A 20,949-nucleotide genomic window follows, 5' to 3' on the forward strand; every position below is an offset into this window, starting at 1 on the left:
CAAGGAGAAATTGCTTTCTTGAAAGCCTTAAAAAGTACCTCGTTGTTCCAAAAATGGAGAAAGAAAAAGTCACTTTACAAAAAGTCGCCTCCTACCGAAGCCGAAATCGTCTACCGGTCGCCACTTGGATTCACCCAACGAATGGAGCCGTGATTACGCGCTGCAGTCAACCCCTTGTTGGTGTCACTGAAAGAAGATGTGGGGAAGACTATCTGTATTTGAAGAAAATTCGAGATTTGAGAACACCGGAGGCGAATAAATTGCTGATCTATGACTGCAGACCGAAGGTTAATGCACAAGGTTAGTACTGTAGCTCAATGACTCAAGCTAGGAGAGACCCGTATTAGTTTTTCTTGCTTTGATTTATTCTATGATTCTATTGATACAGTTATAAAAACTAGAAAGGAAGGGGTTTGAGTTATTTCAAGGCTGGAGTTGAGGATTGTCCCGGACAGACTGGGGCACATGTTCCAAGTACCACTTCTGCGTTTCGGGGAGATTGTGGCGAGAACGCCGCCGGAATTGGGCTTTTTCGCGTTCTTGTCGTATGGCATCACGTTTCCGTGCATATCTAAAGGGTGGAGACTGATTTTAGGGAGAAGAAAAGGCATTTTACCAGTCAAAGCGCCGCCCATAGCAACAAGAATGGCTTCTGGAGCGCATGTATCCCACTTTTTGGTGCCAGGGGAAGCAAAGACGTAAGCGTGCGCGTCGCCCTCGATGACTCGCAAGACCTTGTTTCCGGCTCCACCTAAAGATAAACATAAGCTCCTTTGATTTCTGATTTCCTACCTTGGCGAAGGATTTCGTCAGGCTTCATAGCTTCAATGCAAGCGTTGACATCGTGGGAAGCGTGAGATCGAGTGGTGCAGATGATTTTCTTGTCCTGTTTTTTGGTTAAGAAAAAGTTGTTTGACTTGGCCTTGATTCATTTTTTCTTTGTCAAGGACGAAGTGTTACATTCTCTGTTTTATTTTTTCTCAAACATGACCTTTGGAAGTGGTTTTTGCTCGAAAGGACCGAATGATCCAAGACCGACGACTCCCCAGATTGATCTTCCCCACTAAAAAGGGGGTTGAATTCAAAGTCATATGAATGGGAGTACTTGATCGGGTTTTTGGATTCATCGTCGAATCCAAAGAATGGCTGATTGACCACTCCGGAGATTGCTTTTCCGTCGACGGCGATGCCGATCAAGATGGTCACGTGATGAAGCATTCGGTCGATGAATTCCATCGTTCCATCAAGAGGATCGACCCAGATGCAGATTCGCTCAGGCGCCACATCTTGCAGGTCTTTTGGGAAGGTTTTCTCCATAACTTCCGGGGCAAGAGCATCAAAGACTTTTTCATCCCCCGCTTCTCCGTCGTCTCCGTCTTCTTCTCCGATGACCGTGACTTGTGGGTACTTGGTTTTCAAGGTCTTCAGGATCAATCGTTGAACAGCACGGTCGCCTTCGGTTTGGAAGTTTTTAAGGCCGCCCTTGTCGATGACTCCAAGGTCGCCATTTTTGAAGATCTTTCGGATGAGCACGGCGGATTCGTCGGCAACGGTGACGCATGATGCGGTCAAGTCTTGAAGAAGTCCTTGATTCAGGGTTCGAGAAAGATGCTTTATGGTAGTTCTTGTTGAAAAACGAAGCATTTTATTTTCATTCTGAATTCTTTAATTTTTTTTTCTTAAGATACTGTCTTATCAAAAAATTCTTTCTTTTTCGAACCCATGGCCATTTTTTGAATTTTTTTCTCTTCTCGTTTTTCGAAAAGAGTAGCTTGTGTTTGAAAATTTATGAAATCAAGTAAATATGATCTGCGCGCGCCGTATTTATTGGGCGAACGAGCGCTATTTAGACGCGTCGCGCGTTTCAGATGTGGACTCAAGCAAGGAAAAGCGGGACGGAAAGGTGAAAGATTGGCCTTCAATCATTGTCGTGGTTTATTATATTCTGTCGGCCTTGTTTTAATCCATCAATGTCGCCCATAATTTTAAAATTTTTTAGATTCTAAAAGTTACTCTTTTGGTAAAATCAAACAATTTTCCTTGATGAAAAATTTCTTTAATTTAATTTAATTGATGATCATTCAATCGGCAGCGATATATTTTTTTCTGATTCATTTTAGGGAAATCGAGAGGAACAAAATAAAAGCTAATAAGATATCAGTCTTATGTTTCATTTTACATTTTATGGTTTAAAAAAAAATGATAACCTTTTTATTTTAGCGAATCGAGCAAAAGGTGGAGGCTACGAATCTCACGATAGTTATGAAGAGCACGGCGGAACGACCTTCATCGAGCGAATCTTTTGCGACATCGATAACATCCACGTGATGCGCGACTCGCTCGCCAAGGTGATCGAGGCACTCAACAATCCAAACAAAAAAGGTGAAAAGAAGTGGTTCGAGTTGTTGGACGATTCAAAATGGATGCAGCATCTGAGGTTTGAAAGAACTAAACGAGTAATCAAAGACGCTGTAATTTCAGGTTGATTTTGATAGCTTCAAATCGCGTCGTCGACAGAATAAAAAACAACGGCCATTCCACCCTTATTCATTGTTCTGACGGGTGGGATCGTACACCTCAACTTTCGGCTTTGTCGCAGCTTTGTTTGGATGGGTACTATAGGACTTTGGAGGGATTCTTAGTGCTGATAGACAAAGAATGGTGCGCGTTTGGACACAAGTTTCAAGACAGAATAGGACATACAGTGAATAAACCGCAAGATACAGAAAGAAGTCCTGTCTTCATTCAGGTTTGTTGGAAAAAATCAGGACAATTTGGATACACGACGTTTTCAGCATACCGACGTTTTCAGCAACCGACGTTTTCAGCATAACGATGTTTTCAGCGCCGCTGAATTCGTCGGTTTGCTGAAAACGTCGGTTTGCTGAAAACCTCGTTTTTCACCTGAAAACGCGTGGGCGTTTAGAGAGGCAATCATTTTATCAAACTACATCTGTAAACGATATTTCCGTAAATCGTAAAATAACATAAAATCGATGTAATATTAATGAATCATTTACAAAAGACTATATTTAATAAAATTATTATTTTTATCTTTTTCAATATTGATTTATCATTATTTTCATTGTTTTAAAACAGATTCACGAAACTTGATAATACGTTTATACTGTAAACTTTCTAGTGATTTATAGTGACTAATGATTATTATGATAATAATGTATTAAGAAGTAATTTAGCTAATTCTTACTTTTTTCTAAATAATGCATAATAACGTTTTCTAAATAATGCATTCTTAATGACTCATTTAGAAATGCTTTCAAACTATTAACTAGCCAATTAAATTGCGAGAACCTCGCCTTTAGATCCATTTGGTTTGAAAATTTCGTTCCGGCAAACGCCCACGCGTTTTCAGGTGAAAAACGATGTTTTCAGCAAACCGACGTTTTCAGCAAACCGACGAATTCAGCGGCGCTGAAAACGTCGTTATGCTGAAAACGTCGGTTGCTGAAAACGTCGGTATGCTGAAAACGTCGTGTATCCGGACAATTTCTCTGCGACAAATTTTGCCCCTGATTGGCTGATCAGTCGGAGGGAACGATCTGATTGGTCGAGTTTTTCCCAGGAATTTTGTCGCAGAGACACTTCAGATCCGAGAAAATAACACGCCTTTCTAGTTCCTCGATGCAGTCTACCAAATCATGTGTCAATTCCCCGAAGCCTTCGAATTCTCCGAACGCCTCTTGATCTTCCTCGCCGAGCACCTATTCTCTGCTCGTTTCGGCAACTTCCTTTTCAACTGCGTGAAAGACCGACTCGCTCATAATCTCCACGAAAAGACGAAAAGTATTTGGTTTCATATTCTTCACAACGACCATCGTGGACAGTTCTTGCATCCGATCTTTGACAAGAATAGCCGTTGCAAAACGCTTGTTCCCAATACAGCTGTAATAAGGATGACCTTCTGGATAAGGCTTTACAACAGATTCAATCCAAGGTAGAGAAAGATAAACGTTTTCCCAGAATAATCCTTCATTTCAGTACACCTAGAGATCAACTTTTGGAATGGGCGCTAAGAAGTCAGCAGAGACAGAGTCAATCTGCACCAACAAACATGTAGAAAAATCTTCAAATAGTGCAACCTTCAGTTTTGCCATCAAAAATTATTCCTTCCTATCTTCTCGTAATTTAATTCTTCTGTTACTTTCCTCTATCCATGTCTCTTTTCTTCTACATATTTTCATACATTCAGAGTCAGATCAAACTTATGCAATATATGATCTTAATTATAAAATAATAATAAATACATGTAGATTAATCGTTCAAACTGTGCCAAAGCAAAGGATGATTCCACAAATATAATTTGCCTTATTCTTCATTCCTTCTTGCTCTCATCCAAACCTGACAGATATAGAATGGCAGATGATATCGATGTCGAAGCTATGCTGGAAGCCCAGCTCGAGGAAAAGGCCAATATAAAGAGCGAGCCTGGACTGGACGATTCCGGAAGCAAGAAAAGCTCAAGAAGAGAGCGAGATCGTTCAAGAGATCGAAAATCGTCAAGGAGAAAGTCTCGATCTCGGTCGCGTGAGCGAAAACGATCGAGGGATCGGAAGAAGCGATCTCGATCAAGGAGTAGGAAAAGGTCCAGAACTTCGAAGCGTTCGAGGTCACGTGATCGGAAGCGAAGCCGATCGAGGGATAAAAAATCAAGGAAGAAGCGATCCAGATCTAGGGATCGAAAGAAACGATCGAAATCGAAAGAACGGGAAAAGAAAAGAAGCCGCACTCCTCCACCGAAGGTCGACACATCGAATACCCTTGAGGATCGAGATTCACGAACTGTCCTGGCGATGCAGCTGAGTCAAAAGACGAAAGAAAAGGATTTGAAGGAGTTTTTCAGCGTCGTCGGAGACGTCAGAAGCGTGAAGATGATTCAAGATCGACATTCTCGACGCTCAAAGGCCATCGGAATCGCCTACATTGAATTCAAATACTCACAGTCCGTTCCCCTCGCGCTTGGGTTGAGCGGTCAGCCGGTCAATGGAATCCCTATCCTGGTACAACAAAGTCAAGCGGAGAAGAATAGGCATGCAGCGATGGTTGAATCAGCCAAACAAACTCTTTCCAAGCTCGGAAATGGGCCGATAAAACTCAAGGTGCGAGTCGGAAATAAGAGGGCTTTTGGCCCTCTCCTTTCTTGATATGATTAACAATCCGATTCTTAGGTTACGAATCTGATCGACGAAATAACGGAAGAAATGTTCAGGACGATTTTCGAGCCATTTGGTCGGCTCGAGTCAGTGGAACTTATCGATGGTAGGGATCACTTGTCTTTTGAGCAGGTCTCTTTCTAGCTACTTTTTTAAGATCCAATCACGGGCAAGTCAGCTGGCTCCGGATTTGTCACCTTTTCCGACTCCGATGCTGGGAAGACTGCTCTTCGAGAGCTGGACAGATTCGATCTCGGAGGAAAACGAATTCGAGTATCAGGAATTGCTCTTAACACTCTTGAACTCAAGAAAGAACTACCAGTTTCGAGCTTTCAAAAGTCGTCGATAAAGTCGTTTCCAAAAACCGAGGCGATAAAAACGAAGATGCTCCAGCTCTAGAGGAGTCTTTCCCCGATGGAAGCGTTGGTCGAATCGCTCTTATGAACAAACTCGCGGCTAGAACCGACCTGCTCAATCAGAAGGAAGAACAGCCTGTACCAAAACCTGTAGCAAAACCTCTCCAAGCCATTGAAACCCGATGCTTTCAGGTCTGACGTGTCTGAAGGTACAAGATTAACGGAGATTCTAGCTATCGAACATGTTCAATCCGGAAAAAGAAAGTGCCGCTGGCTGGGAAAACGATATCCGCGACGATGTTATTTTGGAGCTCTCTGATCACGGAGGTAATTCTTCCTTTTAGAGCTGCTTCTGATCATCATTCTAGGGGCCCTTCATGTGCATGTAGACAAATTTTCAAAAGATGGAAACGTTTTTGTAATGGCTCTCTCTCCAGCGGTCGCCCAGATTGCATCCAAAAAGATCCACGGAAACTACTTCGACGGTAAGCTATTTGGTCGGTCACTTCTTGAATTAAATCTGGAACTCGAACTGAAACTCGAACAGGAAAGATACTGACTGAATAAATTAGGCGCCTGAAAAACCCAACTCGTTGATAGAAAGACAGTCAGACAGTCAGGAAGCTTTCATCCCTCAAATCCTTCCTCGAATTGAGGCCCATAAGACGGTACTTAGCGCGAAATACTAGCTCAGTTATCGATCTTGCCAATTCTGATATATTATCTAGGAACAGATTCAACGAGAAAAATCCACGAAATCTGACGTATCTGGCTGCGCAAATAACGCTCTAACTCGATCATAATGATCAGCTAAATCTAAAACTGACCTTGTCGGCCCAATGCTAATCATACCTTTTAGGCAAGATGATCCAAGCCGCATACATCCCCGAAGAAAGCTACAAAGAGCTCTTCCCCGAGTCCGCCGACGCAAATAGAATCCTCCGGCCCGCATAAGCAAAACGACCCATCAAAAGACCAACCTGACTTTTAAAAACTCCTTACCACTCTTATGCTTTTAAAATTATCGCCAACTTATTGTTCGTTGAGCAAAAAAGAAATCCCTCCCAAATTCGTTCTGGCCTACTTATTATCATTTCTTGTGAGTCACACGATACGCATTTTTTTCAACATTACTTGTCTGAAATTACTTTAGAAAAAATAAAAACAAAACTGCCAGAATCAGAGTGTCGATGATTTCCCAGAGTAATACCATTTTCTAGAGCAGTTATATAATGTCGGATATTGATATGAGCGATAATGACGACGAGTACCAGATGGAGTACACGTCAGAGTCGGATTCAGAGCCAGATGTTGATCTTGAAAATCAGGTTGAAAGACTAAGAAAGCTCCTTTTCATCCCTTTCTAGTACTATACCGCTAAGGGGCTAAAAGAAAGTGGCGAAATCGACGAATCTTTAGCAGCATTCGACCGCGTTCTAGAGCTCGAGGAAGAGAAAGGCGAGTGGGGCTTCAAAGCTCTGAAGCAAAAGACAAAAGTCAACTTCAAAAGCAAACGCTACGACGACATGCTGAACTCATACAAAGTCCTCCTCAGCTACATAAAAGCTCAGTGACGAGAAACTATTCTGAGCGATCGATTAACTCGATTTTGGACTACATTTCTGCGTCGAAGAATATGAAGCTGTTGAAGGAGTTTTACGGATTGACGCTGGAGTCGTTGAAAATTGCGAAAAATGATAGATTGTGGTTCAAGACGAACACGAAATTGGCGAGCTTGTATCTTGAGAATCATGACTGGAACTCACTACTCGTTATTTTGAAGGTAAAGTATTTTTATACATATTATCATGATAAAAATCAAATCTATGAGAGTTGTAATAGATAAGTTATAACTTATAAGTTATAAGATAACCATAAATTGGATAAAAAGCGGAATTATTGTTTTGAATCGACACACAATTTCATTGTCAAAATGATTCAAAAGTTCTCGTGAGAAAATGATGTGTGCCCTTGTGACACCGTCCTTTTAGTAAAGTTTTTAAATATATAAATACCAATTTTAACTCATGTTCAGCAACTGCGAAGCAGCTGTCAAACAGAATCGGGCGAAGAGGACCTAAAAAAGGGCACCCAGCTGCTAGAAATCATCCAAATCGACATCCAAATGAGCACTCTTCGAAAAGACAACAAGCGACTGAAATTCCTCTACGAAAAGAGTAAAAGCATCAAAACAGGCATTCCTCATCCGTTGACGAAGGGGATAATCCACGAGTGCGGCGGAAAAATGCATCTTTCTGAAGAAAACTTCGCCGGTAAGGTCCTGTCTCTATTTCAAGATGATCAAGATGATTCTAGCCGCGCACACTGACTTTTTTGAAGCCTTCAAGTGTTTCGATGAAGCTGGTTCGCCAAGGCGCATTTCTTGCTTGAAATATCTTGTTCTCGCGAATATGCTCAGTTCATCGGACATCAATCCGTTCGACAGTCAAGAAGCAAAACCATACAAGGTAGCATTCCTACCTATCATCAATACTCATTTTCTAGCGCTACGATGATATCAGCGCGATGACAGCTCTTCGAGAAGCGTATCAGACGAACGATATCGAAGGTTTCCAGACCATCGTTGCAGATCCAAAATCACATGACGCAATCATGGGCGATCCTTTTATACGAGAACACATTGAATCCCTTCTGAAGCTAGTCCGCACGCAGAAATTGACCAAGCTCATCATCCCTTACAAAAGGTTAGACAGGGCCTACTTCTATTCTGACAGTATTTGAGGATCAAAATGTCTCGATTAGCAGAAGAGCTAAAAGTCAACCTTGAGGACATCGAAAGGCTGCTTGTAAACTGCATCGCTGAGGAAATCATCGACGCCAGAATCGACCAAAAGAACCTGCTCGTCTTGATGAACGAAAAAGAACCAGATCAGGAAAGATTGAGAGACACGGGCTTCGCGAGCTGGGGCGCGAACATAGCCGAACTTAATAGAAACATTGAATATTATCAAAGAATGCCAACAGCGAAAAAGTTCGGCTACTGACTCTGACTTCACTGTTTTGTACTATTTTGCTACCATTCACTACCGATTCCACCTGGTTCAGGAATAAAGTTCAACCAAAGAATTTCGACAATTTTTTCATTCAGAAATGACCCTTTTTGGCAATTCGGGGAGCAGTTTCGGATCTTCAAGCAATTCAAACAGCAACAAAGAGCATTTTATTCAAGAAGTTCCGAACGATACAGTCTCTAGGCTTCGATTTACTGGTGCAAATTCTTCAAATGGACAGGTATTTCCTTGATTTATCGACTTTTTCAAGCGTCTTAGTTCTTGGCTTCGACTTCTTGGGCAAATGATGTTAGAATCTGGCAAGTAGCGACTCAGAGTTCTGGCGGTAGCTTTGGAAATAATGGGTAAAATCATGACTCGATGTTGATTTCACTCGAACTTGTTTTCAAGAAATTTCCAAATGGCGACTCAAGCAAAAGCTATGAAAAATCACGAAGGTCCGGTTCTCGATTGCTGCTGGACTGGAGACAATACCAAGCTGTTTTCTGTTGGAGCGGATAAGAAAGGAATGGTGAGTTTGTTCTGCTTATTTTTGATCCTCACGATGGGTTTAGTTGTGGGATCTTGGAGCTGATAGCTTCAATCAAGTTGCGGCACATGACCAGCCGATCACTTGTTGTGCCTATGCGAAGGGGAATAATTACGAATGCATGGTTACTGGAAGTTTGGATAAAACGATCAAAATGTGGGATATGCGACAATCTACTCCAGCGAAAACTTTTAACTGCCCAGAGGTAAAGAGCATTTAACAAAGAGGGTTTGACTGTAAAAACTAGAGAGTGTACGCGATGGACTTGATGATGCCGATCATGGTCGCCGTCACAGCCGACAAGAAGCTCCTTGGTTACAGAATGGACAACGATCCGTCAGAGTGGAAAGTATTCGAGTCACAGCTCAAGCAGCAATTAAGATGCATTTCAATCTTCAAGAATAAAAACGGAACCGAGCCGTTTGGCTTTGCTTGTGGATCTATTGGTAATCCATATCGAGTCCTTTATGTCTTCAATAAATCATTTAGAGGGAAGAGTTGCCATTCACAATTTCCAGCCAGACAAGCCAGTTGATAACTTCACATTCAAATGCCACAGGTAAGCTCTCTCCCGGCTCTTCTCCTCCTCACTGTTTCCAAGAGGACCGAACAACACAAGCTCGAGAGATGCTCAAGAAATTTACCCAGTCAACGACATCGCCTTCCATCCAAATTACACCGGTCTTTTGGCGACTGTCGGCTCAGATGGAAAATATACCTTCTGGGACAAGGTAAACCACTCATGTCATCCGAAATAACCAGAAACCCAGGACAACCGAACGAAAATCCACGGCGCTCAAAATATGAACACAAATAACGACCCGAAGAAGTCGATTTCTTGCTGTACTGTCGATCACGAAGGAAAGATATTTGCATACAGGTTCGTCCCGACGAAGTGGACACGAGTTAAAATTATTCTAGCGTCGGTTACGATTGGCACAGAGGTCACGAATCTAACGATCCAAACACGAAGCCACAGATTGTTCTCAGAAACGTCGTGGATGAGTTCAAGCCAAAAAGGAGAGGTTCCCAATTTCCCGATTGAATATTTTGAATGAATTTTTATGCTCAAATTTGGAACCTTTCTGAAGTAAGTAATTAACGAAAGAAAAAAAACCTTCACGACAAACTACACAATTGACAAAAACTGATAAATACCGACGTCAATTTTAGGTTGAATTGCCACACTTCTTAGGCCACAGTTTAGTCTTTCATTCAAGTTTTAAATATGAATATTTGTTGCACTGCCTTTTTAAAATGAATAAAAACTCACATGTCACCACAAATTTGAATGAGTTGAAGAATATTTCTTCAATTCAAGTGTTATTCGATTATTAGGAAGCAGAAAGCCTTTGAGTTCATGAGCATTTGAGCAACAGAAGACAGCCTAAATAAATAAAGAAATTGTTATGCACGAGACTATCCATGAGAAATCCAGCAGGTGTTCATCAGCAGAAAAGAGTAGCAGGGCAATTCTGAGCATAAAAAATAGAAATGAAGCTTGTCGATTTTCTTTTACCAACCGTCTCTCTCGGAGCTTACTGCCGAGGCGGTCCCAAGCCCGATGCTCCTTTGAACTTGAGCCCCATCTTGGACCAAGAGCCGACTTTCGTCAAGGAAGTTGAGAATGGACGACTTTACACTGTCAACACAGGTTGTCTCGCAATAGATCTATCAAATAACTAGGCTGTTTTCCAAGGAAACAATGAGGTAACCATCGCTCACGTTTTCGGTACTCCCATGGAAATGGGCCGAGCCCATGGTGAACTCTTGGGTGAAACTGTCAACAACTTCATCGACGGTCTTTTCGATTACATCATCGATGCGCTTACCAAAGAGCTCAACGATTTTGCACCAAACCTTCCGGATGATTTCATCCAAGATGTAGTTGAAGGCGGTCTTGACTGGGCGATGGATAGGACCATCAATATCACCGAGCCCTACACACCAGACTACTTCAATCAGGAAATCGAGGGAATCGCTCGAGCAACTGGCCTCTCCGCTCATAAACTGAAGCAAGTTCATATGTTTGGCGAGATCACCAAGGGAGCTTGCTCGATGTTCGGTATTTGGGACGAAGCGCTTGCATCTGGCGAAGGTCTGATCCAGGGACGAACTCTTGATTGGGACATGAACGGTCCCTTCAGAGATTTTCCCCACATCACTGTCTACCATCCTTCCGAAGGCTGGGGCAACGACTTCATCAATCTCGGCTGGCCCGGTTGGGTTGGCTCCCTCACGGGCATGAACGATCAGCTCATGGGTATCTCTGAAATCGGCGCTTCTTATGCCGATCATACTTTTGGAAGAGAATCTCGCCATGGAATTCCCTTCACCTACCTGCTCCGTGATATTCTTCAGTGGGACAAGAGCCTTGATGATACTAAGACTCGCGTCAAGACTGCTGATAGAACTTGCAATCTGATCCTCGGAGTCGGTGACGGAAAGATCAACGAGATGAATTCGATCAGATACAGCTACTCAGCTGCTGATTTCTTTGATGACAAGGTATTACTCTGGGTTAAACAAATTCCTCATTCTTTGTAGACTCTTGAACCAGGACCATGGTGCATCGAAGAAGTCCGACCATGCGATTGGATGCCGCTCATTGACAACGTTGTCTACCACGGAATGGACTGGAACTGCCCAACTTACACCAGAAGACTCTCGGAAGAGATTCAGAAGAAATGGGGCGAGATCACTCCTGAAAACGCCATTTCCGACATCATCGGTAACGAACAAACAAGTCACTCACTTTTCTAATTCCGTTTCAGCTCGAACTTGCACCGGTGACGTTCACAATGCAGTTTACGACTTGACCAAGAACGACTTCTACTTTGCCGTCGCTTCTCCCCACGGAACTGATTCTAGCACCAAACAGGCCTACAAGAACTCTTACTACAAGCTCGATGCCGACAAGCTCTTTGCTGAAGAACGACCACGCCTTTAATTGAACTTACTTCTTATTGAAATAAATCCCACTATCGAAAGCGTTAAGAAGTCTAGTGAAATCGCGGAGTTATACTGAAGTTAAGGAAGTTGATGCTCACTCAGTCGTGAACTCGCTCGCTTTAAAACTTCGATTCTACACATTTTCCTCAGTTATTATTGCTCAGAGATGCGACGCAGCATATTTCTTCTCATCTTTGCAGGTTTCAAATTTTATTTTTTCCTCTACCATCAAGGAGATTCTAGCGCTTCTTGCCGAAGGCGCAACTTTCCCTGGCATATCAACAACTGAGCTTTCGACTTCTACATCAACAACTATGACATCGACTATGACTTCGACAACTAGACTAGAATCAACGACAACTCGAGCGACAAGCCTTTTTCAGTCCCTTTCAACCAGAGTTTCGAAATATTAGTTGTTTACTAATGACTTTTATTTTTAAACTTGACCAACAGCTATCGGCTCAACATCGCATCCGACACAATCATCACCTGTATTTTCCACAGGATCAAAACTTCAATCCTTCTCTACAACATCACCTACTACTACAACGAGTTTCTCGTCGACTTCTACAACTTTCTACAACTTAACTCCCAGATCTCTGACTTCGACAACTAAGATTAGCACTCACTCATCCATAGTGGGACTCAAAACTGTGGGAGGCTATCGCGAAGGGTTTATTTCGCCATGTTTCGCAAGCATTAATCCCCTGTACTTTAAGTTCTATTTATGAGCGGACATTTCCGAATGCTTTTCGAAGTCTTCGAAGAAACGAATTCCATTTTCGGCCAAATAGCGGAATTCAATCGTACGTCGGATTCGAAACCAGCGCCCCAGAGAGTTGGATTGACGACGAAATGAAGGATTTCGAAGTATTATTTTTGAGAAAGAATTTGAAATAATAACGCCCAAAAATAAGATCGAAAAAGAAAAACTGTCCGAAGAAGCTGTTGGAGCATTCAAGCATATTGAAAATGTAAGACACGAAATTTTTTATCCCAAACGATTTTTTTCATAGATGGAAGTTCTTTTCATTATCACTTGGATCGTGGCCATGATCACATTTATCTTCGTAAGATCCATTATTTTTTCTTCAAACTAAAATGCGTCTTAGGTTCTCAGTCTCAAGATCAAGTCTCAAAAGAAGAACGCTCAAAAGACCGACAAGAAAAAGAAGGGAAAAAAGGAGACCGACAAAAAGATTGATTTCGAAATCTGATCATAACTTTTTCATTTTATCCGTTTGCTTTATTTTGATGGCTCTGCTCATGTCTCAGAATATGTTCAATAAAGTCAATAGTTTCCAGCAAGAATGTCGAGTAAAAATCTATCATCGTCCACGAATTTCCTTGTTTTTTCGTCCCCAACTCTTTGGATGTGCACATTACTTGACCACGACGATGGTCTTGCTCGCTTTTTACGGATCAAAATATGGCTTCAAGAGCTTCATTTCAGTGTATTATTTGATCCGTTCCAGAAAGATTCTTGCTCTGAGGCAAACTTCTTGTTCTATCGAAGACGTGATATCTCCCCTGAGACCTTCTGGAATGTCTTTGAGACTGTCATAGTACGGATCTAAGTCGTCAGCGTCGAGAAACTTGACTTCCTCCTTCGTATATCTTTTCTTCAGCGCGTTTCTGATGGCACCGTGAATTTCTTTTTCTTGCGGCGGGGAAGCGAGATAAACGGCATTGAGGCTAATGTTCATCGCTCGTCTTGACTCGAGATAAGTGACAAAAGAATCTGCCGCGCTCCCAACATCCTTTTTCATGTCCAAAACGACCTGGCAATTGCTTCTTGAAGCATCAGAACATCGCCCGAGAAAATCTCGCTCATCAAATCGATAATGCAGCGCTATAAAATCGCCATGAAAAAGTTTTTCTTTCACGAAATTATCGACAAGAGATCGGATGAATTTCGGCCGCTTCACATGATTGACGACATCGGCAAAGATACGCTGATCTTCTTCTGGAAGCTCTGAGTTTTTCCAGCCACGGAGGTTCCGGTCGATGAGGCGGTGAAAATTCGGGAAGAGGACGAAGGGATATGTGATCGCTGCGCATCGCTCATCTAAAAATTGAAGAAACAAAATATGACTCGAGGTAACTTTTTGGGAACGTTGTCAATCAAGGGTTGATTGTTACTGAAGTCGCATTTGTTTTAACGACGCTGACGCTAAGAGTCGTCGGGAGTGGCTACGCACTTCAGGAAATATTGAATATTTAATTTATATATTCAAGAATGATCCTATTTAAACTTGAAAAAGACGTTCAAAATTGCTCAAAAACGAAAATGATGGAATTTTTTCTTTTGAGCATTTTCTTCATCTCTTTTTCTAATGTACTTCCAACTCCTCATAGAGATTTGAGCGCTGAACGCAAGCTCGCAATTGCTAATAAAATGTACCACGACTGCGAGCAAGGTTTGACAAAGAGACATTTTATAAGCTTCAATTATATTTTAATCTGAGATACGTAGGCTAAAAGAAGTAACTCCTCGATCACTCGAAATTATTGACGAAATGTGCTTGGAGTTTCCCAATCGTTTTCTTGTAAAAATGGATGCAGCCCATCATCCCGACCGGTCAAATACCGTGATCTTTATGAAATAAAAGTGCTCTATCAATTCAAAAGCGCTAGAATTACATAAACTTTCTGAATAAACAAGCAGAAGAAATCTTTCCTGATAGAAAAATGCCTCGTTGTTGACACCCTTAAGACTTACCGCTTGGATAATATTCCTTCAACCAAGTCCGATTCGTCGACAGCACTCTCGCAAGTTCATCATCCTCTGGATACGTTTTCACGCCATTCACGCCTCGGCAATTATCTCCATCCATAAAGGCTTCAAGCCCAAGTTGCTCCCAGGTTTCTTTTGTTGTTCGAAATATATCTCCAGAACAGATATTTCTTCCAAGGAACAGTGCGTCGATTTTTCCTCCACAATTTTTTGCGATTTTCGAAGCGTCGCAAGTTGTCATCAGATTGTGAATTTCAGAAACCTCGATTCGAAATTCTGGCTGAACGAGATGTTCGCTCTTTGCGATGCTTGAATCCTAAAAATTATATTTTGTATTGAGAGCAAGACATCTTACTGTATAGTGCTTGAAGAAAAGAGGAATGCAGATTGTTCTGTTGAGCTTGATTGCCAAAATAAGCGCTTCTTGAAATCCTCGTATTTGATTATTTGGCCCCCAGTTCAAAAAAGGAATCAAGAATTTATCATCTCTTGTTACGTATTTTGGATTTATTTTTCTCTCTTCCTTGATTGCACCGATTCTAGCTCTTCGGATCTCTTTTTCTTCGAAACCCAAAAATGTCATGAAAAGAAATTGAGCTCCGAATAACAAAAGGGTTGAAATAACTAGCGTTGATGCGCATATTCTGATTTTATTCATTTGCTTTGCTTTCTCTAGGCTTTATGGTCAAGTAGCAAGGCTAATTAGCAAGGCTAATTTATTATTAAAGTTGGAGCAAACGTCGATTTTTACGATCATGAGAAGCGAAGTTGATTGCAAGACGTCATCATTCAAGTCAGAAAGCGTTTTCTATTAAAAAAAAACTAGGGAGCTTCTACAGAGCATTTCATATGATTTCGAAAGTACCACAATTCTCCAAGATGATCTTTGAACTCTAAAAAGCAATTTTACTCGAAATTCGGAGAGAAAATCGACCTGTTTCTGAGCCGTATTTTCTGCCAAGTCTTTCAGAAAGATATCGGTGATAATTTTCTTCTGAAGTACAGTCATTAACGTGCTTAACCATTGATTTCTTGCACCAGGCAATTCTTAGCTGTCCCCTTGCATCGATGAAGAATTCCTTGTGGCCTTTTCTATCAAATTCTAGGTCTGAAAAAGGAGTCATTTTATTGAAGTGAAGATTTTGCCCCTTACCGAATCTTATTTTTCCCGCAGTTGCTGTCCTCCCCAAGAAAAAATTGTCCATCAAATCAACAATCAAACACTCATCTTCAAATCCCGGTAGTTCAAGATTCCGATACATTCCCCTGTGGAAGCAAAATCCACTTTCAGATGCCCGGATATTCAAAAAATCACTCTGCGCCCACAGGCTACGCTCGTGTTTGTTTAAACTTCCGCCAACAATATCGAAGCCGGTCGTTTCGGCAACATGAACCATATACTCCAAGTCGGTTTCGCTGGTGAACTCGAAGTCGTCATCGCACCAAACAAAAAACTGCGTCCTAAAAGAAATTAACCATAAAATCAGCATTATTTTCAATACAAGGTAAAAAATCAGCCTCAAAAAAGCGAGATTCATAGATAAGGTTTAGTTACTATTTAACCATTTACACGTCTAATAACCATAAACGCAGAATTAAACTGGGGGAATGGTTAAATAAAATGCGGATAAAGATTGAGTTAAACTCATTATTGCAATTTCGACTTCTGTAAGTACCATCGAAATGTCAAAGACCATAAAACTAGTAAAATTTAGTTTTATTCACAAAAAAATATATGAATATTATGACAAGAGTAAATATCTTGTTCCCCTTGTTGGGTATTCACCGTAACCAATAGTCCATAATTCATAGTATTATCATAGAAGTCCTCAGGAGTTCTCACTATCATTATCAAGATAAGTACAGTTAGAATCCTACCTAACTTGACTCATCCAGAGTTGCAAATTGTTGAAAATTTTTTCTGAGCTGAGCTAGCTGAGCTGAGGTCGAAATTGAGCTGAGCTGAGCTGAGCTGGCTCCTTATAAAAATCAACTGAGCTGAGCTGAGCTGAGCTGGTTTTTATCAAAAAAATTGAGCTGAGCTGAGCTGAGCTGGGGCATTTTTGAAAATTTTTGAGCTGAGCTGAGCTGAGCTGATGATTTCTCAAACTGAGCTAGCTGAGCTGAGCTGACCATTTTTTTATGCTGAGCTAGCTGAGCTGAGCTGAGCTAGCTGAGCTGAGCTGAGAAAGCTGATTTTTATTTACTACAAAAAATGTCAACAAAATGTGTTGAAGCGAATTTCAACCCTCTAGCGTAGATGGACAGGGAGCCCCTGCCCTCGCACACCCCTAGACCAGTCTCTCACATTCGCAATCACATATTTATCATCTGTACTTTATTATTTCTTTATTGGAAGCCCTTTTTTATTAAATTTCTCTCTTGTTTCAAAGAAAACTCGAATTATTTCTATCTAAAATTGACCAACAGGAAAGCATGAATAGAAAATACGTCGAAGTTTTTGAAAAAAAGACCAATCGAAAGTGGTTCGATCTTCGTCAGCTCAATAGACTGAGCTGAGCTGAGCTAGCTGAGCTGAGGTTAAAATTGAGCTGAGCTGAGCTGAGCTGGCTCTTTTCGAAGAACCATTGAGCTGAGCTAGCTGAGCTGAGGTCAAATTGAGCTGAGCTGAGCTGAGCTGACCCTCACCTCGAAATTGCTGAGCTGAGCTCAGCTAGCTCAGATAGCTCAGCTCAGCTAGCTCACAAAATTTGCAACTCTGGACTCATCGCTAAAGCTCTTCCAGCAAACCATCCTTCTTTCTCGGGCATTCGGTACTGCTTGATCCTCAATGTCTTGCTTTCAATCTTTTCAAAATCGTCGTCGACGTTATCATCCGCAATTATTACAGTGATTCCAGGGTAAAATTGCTCGACGCTCTTCAAAAATCTTTTGAGACAAGAATATCGCAAATATGTTTTGGTAATGATAGTGACACGATGCTCAATTGCATCAGATATTCGATGATGAAGAACAGGGAGTGGATTCCATCTGATTGTAACTGGAAATTGAATGGTAAAGTCGAGGTCGCCGCTGACGAAGAAACTGACGATGTCGACGAGTTTTCTTCCTTGATTTCAAATTATTCTTGATTTCTCGATTTCTAAACTAAGGATTTTTTCAATCAAATGAAATCATTTCCTAGCATCATAAACCCTTGGGAAATATCGAGCTTTTTCGAAGGCCTTGTTCATTTCTAAAACACTTATTTCTTCACCCCCAATCCAGCTTACTTCGCCAAAATGAGCCGTGAATCTACCGCAGACTTTCTTTCCCGGATCTGCCACAATTTTGATCTTCAAATGAACTGACTCAATCGGTTCAATTTCGTAGCCATTCGAAACATATTCCACAGGAAGATTGCTTTTTGCAAAAATCATTGGCGGCTTGTTTATTTCAAAATAGAAATCTCGCTTCCACAAATCAAAGTCCTTCACGTATTTAGCAAGGTTTTCTTTCTTCGACATTTTCACAAAGTTAAAATATTTTCCGGCAAAGTCGCATTTGCACATTTTTCCATTATACAAGTCCTCTGGCTGTGGGTATGTCTCTGGAATGGCTCTGTTCCACCCTCTCAAATGATCAACGATTATTCTGTTCCCGATTCGCTTGGTGTCGAGTTTTTCTTTTTCCTCGATTTTCTCGTTTTTGGTCGTTTTTGTCGGTGAGATTGGAGTATTTGGCCTGTTTTCTTCCTTGATTTCGACTTCTCTCAATTTCGAGCTGAGTCCAAAGAAGTATCCGGCGAAAAAGAGGGCGAAAGGGATTAAATTTTTGAAAGAAAAAGGGAGAGCTCTCATAGAAAACGGAGAATCTGACATATTTTGCGATGATTTTCCCGCTTTGGCGCGAGGAAAATGTCACAAACATCATAAAATCGTCGGTTATTCCATGTTACTAAGTGCCGGAATTCCAGAAGACTCTCGGATCAGAGTCGGAGTCGGCAAAAACAGCGTTTTTTATTCAGTAGAAAGTCAATAAACAGATAAAATTTAAATAGCGTGAGAATATATCAGAGGCGCCTCTGCCTTTTCTGCTTTCCAAAAATCGATGTTTATGGCACTTCGGATTATCTGAGAAAATCTCAGCGACTTGAAAGGAAAAGCGCCGAGTAATGATAAGTTGGATTAACGGCGCCTGTTTAGGACGAGGACCGCAGAAACGGCGAGGATTAATCGCGACGGAAACCACCTAAAAGGATAATTTATTGATTGCCCTTGATTGATAATTACACCTCAAAGGGATTAGCTTTTCCCAGATCGTGGATAATTGGGAAGATTTGATGAATTGTTCTTTTTGGACTTCTGAACTTGAATAATTGCCCTTTTCTGTTGAAAATAAAGAAGCATCTTCTTCTTGAATATCAAAGATTGTCAATTTTTCTTCTAAAATTTTGCCCAAGATTGTCGATTTTTCCCAGGATTTCCCGATATTCGAAAATCGGCAATTTTATCGGCGAACTCTTTTACCGATTATTGCCGATTTCGGGAATTTCGGTAAGAATGACTCAAATCGACAATCTTGGGCAAAAGCCCTGAAATTTCATCGACAATCTTGGATCGAAAAATGAAGATTTTTTTTATCAATTTCATCTCAAAAAAAGGCCTTTTGAACCGTTCATTTTTCAAAATAAGCTTTTTCAAAATAAGCTTCTGCCCTTGTTTCTGGGAGAAGACACTCATGAGCTCAAAATCCAAGCAGGCGTAGAGTTTGATTACGGAACGGGCAAACACGAATATCGCAGTTTCTTTTCCCTTCGTGATTATGGGCAAATAGCACTTCAAAATGTCAAGTGTTTTGGAAATTTCTTTTGTAAACTCAAAAGCCCTTTTTAAATTCTTCGGGGAACACTAATTTTCGAGCTTATAGAATATTACGAGTCGTAATTTACGACCAATTTCCTCCCGTTTCATCTAAATCTTTTGCAAAGCATCGATGACTTTCCTCCTTCACAGGAAAAGCTGAATCGAATTATCGATAAAAATACGCGGTAAAGGAAATCTATCTTCAATAAAGGAAACTTTCCCATGATTCATGGGCCATGAATCAAAAATGTAATCAAATTTGTAACTTCCTCTAGGAAGAATTTTTTAATGAAAAATCAAGCAATAATTTTTCAAAAAACAAGAGTAGGTTAGGGTTAGGCTCGAGGAATAAAGAAGCCTTACTTAGGGTTATGGCTAGGCTTTTCCGTAGTTAGCAACTAAAGCCCTAAAATTTGATGATTTCAGTGAAATTGGGAGGGGCCTTGTTCATCCTTTTATTTTTGCATTTGTGACTTTGTTCCTCCTCTAAACTCGGGTTTAGCGAGGGGTGACAAGCAGATAATTAGAGGATGAACAAGGCCATATATGCATGAAGTCAACGATGAACAAGGCCTTCCTGAGGTAAATTGCCCTTATCAACCACTATTCTAGAGGTTTGAGAATCTTGGACTAATAAAAAAACTGAAAATCACCAATTTCGTTCTTTGTTTTGAAAATACTAGCTACGGCAATCTATTCTTTTTTGAATGAGCTGCCTGTTCTACTTTCCCCTCAAAAACTAAGGCTGAGATCGTTTCATTTTTCAAAATTTACGAAGACCTTATAAAATTGGTAAAAAGTAAATTTCACGCTACGCACTCATAAAATTCCAAAACACGTGACTAGGCAGTGCCTTTCAAACATTCCTCGCCGCTCGTCACATTTCTTTCGCTCCGCGCATTCGAAAACGCGCCGCTGAAATAGATGGCGCCAGAGGACGCCCGCGCAGCTCAGCCGCACTTCTCCTTTTCGAAAAAGAAAGAATTCAACGAGTCGAGTCGCCGAGTCGTTATTTTCGATCAATTACCGAGTTCGTGCGTTTTTCTTCTAGCGTCTCTTTTTGAAGATTTCGAAAAGAAATTTTAACCTGTTTGAGAATTGAGTGCCAATTTTTTGGCAAAAGAAGGACTTTGATAAGAAAAAAGAGAGAGAGAAGATAGTAATCGAAGATATAGAAGAAAAAATGTCGCAGTGGACTTGGGATCAATCTGCTCAGGAAAGGGTTCAGCTTTTGCATGTATCTTTGTTACTGTCTTTGAACTACAGTAAATATTATTAAAAATGTCGAGGAAAAATGAGTTTTCATGAAAAGAAAAATGATTTTTTTATGCCGGAATTTAATAAATAGACAGCTTTACTTATCTGAC

At 41.0% G+C, this 20,949-nt stretch overlaps 7 protein-coding genes and 1 long non-coding RNA gene across 8 annotated transcripts; 6 read left to right on the plus strand and 2 right to left on the minus strand.

Moving 5' to 3' along the window:
* Nucleotides 1–38: 38 nt before the first annotated feature.
* Nucleotides 39–4,336, plus strand: LOC145705492 (myotubularin-like). Its single transcript, XM_081782974.1, has 5 exons — nucleotides 39–300; nucleotides 2,221–2,437; nucleotides 2,482–2,749; nucleotides 3,636–3,955; nucleotides 4,000–4,336. Exons 1-5 carry the CDS (start codon nucleotides 54–56, stop codon nucleotides 4,076–4,078), a joined length of 1,131 nt encoding a protein of 376 aa, XP_081639100.1. The 5' UTR covers nucleotides 39–53; the 3' UTR covers nucleotides 4,079–4,336.
* LOC145705495 (3'(2'),5'-bisphosphate nucleotidase 1-like) lies at nucleotides 353–1,665 on the minus strand. The gene is made up of 5 exons (XM_081782981.1): nucleotides 1,113–1,665; nucleotides 992–1,065; nucleotides 793–886; nucleotides 617–751; nucleotides 353–571 (listed from the first exon to the last, which is right to left on the minus strand). The coding sequence occupies exons 1-5, from the start codon at nucleotides 1,642–1,644 to the stop codon at nucleotides 369–371; spliced, it is 1,038 nt and encodes a 345-aa protein (XP_081639107.1). The 5' UTR covers nucleotides 1,645–1,665; the 3' UTR covers nucleotides 353–368.
* On the plus strand, nucleotides 4,333–6,698 carry LOC145705491 (RNA-binding protein 39-like). The gene is made up of 7 exons (XM_081782973.1): nucleotides 4,333–5,117; nucleotides 5,187–5,277; nucleotides 5,329–5,449; nucleotides 5,509–5,719; nucleotides 5,761–5,854; nucleotides 5,896–6,012; nucleotides 6,387–6,698. The coding sequence occupies exons 1-7, from the start codon at nucleotides 4,374–4,376 to the stop codon at nucleotides 6,479–6,481; spliced, it is 1,473 nt and encodes a 490-aa protein (XP_081639099.1). The 5' UTR covers nucleotides 4,333–4,373; the 3' UTR covers nucleotides 6,482–6,698.
* Nucleotides 6,699–6,743: 45 nt separating this feature from the next.
* On the plus strand, nucleotides 6,744–8,608 carry LOC145702331 (COP9 signalosome complex subunit 2-like). Its single transcript, XM_081779552.1, is given in 7 exon segments — nucleotides 6,744–6,855; nucleotides 6,895–7,090; nucleotides 7,093–7,310; nucleotides 7,563–7,800; nucleotides 7,844–7,995; nucleotides 8,033–8,232; nucleotides 8,271–8,608. Coding segments are annotated over 7 exon segments (1,362 nt in total). The 5' UTR covers nucleotides 6,744–6,759; the 3' UTR covers nucleotides 8,533–8,608.
* Nucleotides 8,609–10,148, plus strand: LOC145702332 (protein Rae1-like). Its single transcript, XM_081779553.1, has 9 exons — nucleotides 8,609–8,779; nucleotides 8,818–8,903; nucleotides 8,950–9,070; nucleotides 9,114–9,293; nucleotides 9,336–9,534; nucleotides 9,578–9,647; nucleotides 9,690–9,819; nucleotides 9,859–9,968; nucleotides 10,010–10,148. The coding sequence occupies exons 1-9, from the start codon at nucleotides 8,639–8,641 to the stop codon at nucleotides 10,131–10,133; spliced, it is 1,161 nt and encodes a 386-aa protein (XP_081635679.1). The 5' UTR covers nucleotides 8,609–8,638; the 3' UTR covers nucleotides 10,134–10,148.
* A 416-nt stretch (nucleotides 10,149–10,564) lies between these two features.
* On the plus strand, nucleotides 10,565–12,085 carry LOC145703680 (protein dcd1B-like). The gene is made up of 4 exons (XM_081781064.1): nucleotides 10,565–10,742; nucleotides 10,788–11,596; nucleotides 11,636–11,819; nucleotides 11,863–12,085. The coding sequence occupies exons 1-4, from the start codon at nucleotides 10,583–10,585 to the stop codon at nucleotides 12,036–12,038; spliced, it is 1,329 nt and encodes a 442-aa protein (XP_081637190.1). The 5' UTR covers nucleotides 10,565–10,582; the 3' UTR covers nucleotides 12,039–12,085.
* A 712-nt stretch (nucleotides 12,086–12,797) lies between these two features.
* On the plus strand, nucleotides 12,798–13,257 carry LOC145701388 (uncharacterized). The gene is made up of 4 exons (XR_014134267.1): nucleotides 12,798–12,910; nucleotides 12,958–13,014; nucleotides 13,057–13,110; nucleotides 13,153–13,257. It is a non-coding gene; the product is annotated as an uncharacterized LOC145701388 (long non-coding RNA).
* Nucleotides 13,258–13,497: 240 nt separating this feature from the next.
* LOC145701389 (uncharacterized) lies at nucleotides 13,498–15,360 on the minus strand. The gene is made up of 3 exons (XM_081778608.1): nucleotides 15,133–15,360; nucleotides 14,763–15,093; nucleotides 13,498–14,108 (listed from the first exon to the last, which is right to left on the minus strand). Exons 1-3 carry the CDS (start codon nucleotides 15,358–15,360, stop codon nucleotides 13,498–13,500), a joined length of 1,170 nt encoding a protein of 389 aa, XP_081634734.1.
* Between the last annotated feature and the right edge of the window lie 5,589 nt (nucleotides 15,361–20,949).

This window comes from Oikopleura dioica, chromosome PAR (assembly GCF_907165135.1).
Source record: "Oikopleura dioica chromosome PAR, OKI2018_I68_1.0, whole genome shotgun sequence".
Lineage (NCBI taxonomy): Eukaryota > Metazoa > Chordata > Appendicularia > Copelata > Oikopleuridae > Oikopleura > Oikopleura dioica.

Bases quoted from the DNA above. Each gene is read 5' to 3' on its own strand.
- LOC145705495 (XM_081782981.1), bottom strand. From the start codon at position 1,644: ATGCTTCGTTTTTCAACAAGAACTACCATAAAGCATCTTTCTCGAACC. The intron at 752-792 runs GTAGGAAATCAG...GTTTATCTTTAG, and splicing joins TGACGAAATCCTTCGCCAAG to GTGGAGCCGGAAACAAGGTC. The intron at 572-616 runs GTAAAATGCCTT...TCCACCCTTTAG, and splicing joins TATGGGCGGCGCTTTGACTG to ATATGCACGGAAACGTGATG.
- LOC145701389 (XM_081778608.1), bottom strand. From the start codon at position 15,360: ATGACATTTTTGGGTTTCGAAGAAAAAGAGATCCGAAGAGCTAGAATC. The intron at 15,094-15,132 runs GTAAGATGTCTT...TATAATTTTTAG, and splicing joins TTTTCTTCAAGCACTATACA to GATTCAAGCATCGCAAAGAG. The intron at 14,109-14,762 runs GTAAGTCTTAAG...TTCAATTTTTAG, and splicing joins GAAGGAATATTATCCAAGCG to ATGAGCGATGCGCAGCGATC.
- LOC145705491 (XM_081782973.1), top strand. From the start codon at position 4,374: ATGGCAGATGATATCGATGTCGAAGCTATGCTGGAAGCCCAGCTCGAG. The intron at 5,855-5,895 runs GTAATTCTTCCT...TCATCATTCTAG, and splicing joins GGAGCTCTCTGATCACGGAG to GGGCCCTTCATGTGCATGTA. The intron at 6,013-6,386 runs GTAAGCTATTTG...CATACCTTTTAG, and splicing joins CCACGGAAACTACTTCGACG to GCAAGATGATCCAAGCCGCA.
- LOC145703680 (XM_081781064.1), top strand. From the start codon at position 10,583: ATGAAGCTTGTCGATTTTCTTTTACCAACCGTCTCTCTCGGAGCTTAC. The intron at 10,743-10,787 runs GTTGTCTCGCAA...CTGTTTTCCAAG, and splicing joins ACTTTACACTGTCAACACAG to GAAACAATGAGGTAACCATC. The intron at 11,597-11,635 runs GTATTACTCTGG...CATTCTTTGTAG, and splicing joins CTGATTTCTTTGATGACAAG to ACTCTTGAACCAGGACCATG.
- LOC145705492 (XM_081782974.1), top strand. From the start codon at position 54: ATGGAGAAAGAAAAAGTCACTTTACAAAAAGTCGCCTCCTACCGAAGC. The intron at 2,750-3,635 runs GTTTGTTGGAAA...ACGCCTTTCTAG, and splicing joins GAAGTCCTGTCTTCATTCAG to TTCCTCGATGCAGTCTACCA. The intron at 3,956-3,999 runs GTAGAGAAAGAT...CCTTCATTTCAG, and splicing joins TACAACAGATTCAATCCAAG to TACACCTAGAGATCAACTTT.
- LOC145702332 (XM_081779553.1), top strand. From the start codon at position 8,639: ATGACCCTTTTTGGCAATTCGGGGAGCAGTTTCGGATCTTCAAGCAAT. The intron at 9,071-9,113 runs GTGAGTTTGTTC...CGATGGGTTTAG, and splicing joins GAGCGGATAAGAAAGGAATG to TTGTGGGATCTTGGAGCTGA. The intron at 9,535-9,577 runs GTAATCCATATC...TAAATCATTTAG, and splicing joins CTTTGCTTGTGGATCTATTG to AGGGAAGAGTTGCCATTCAC.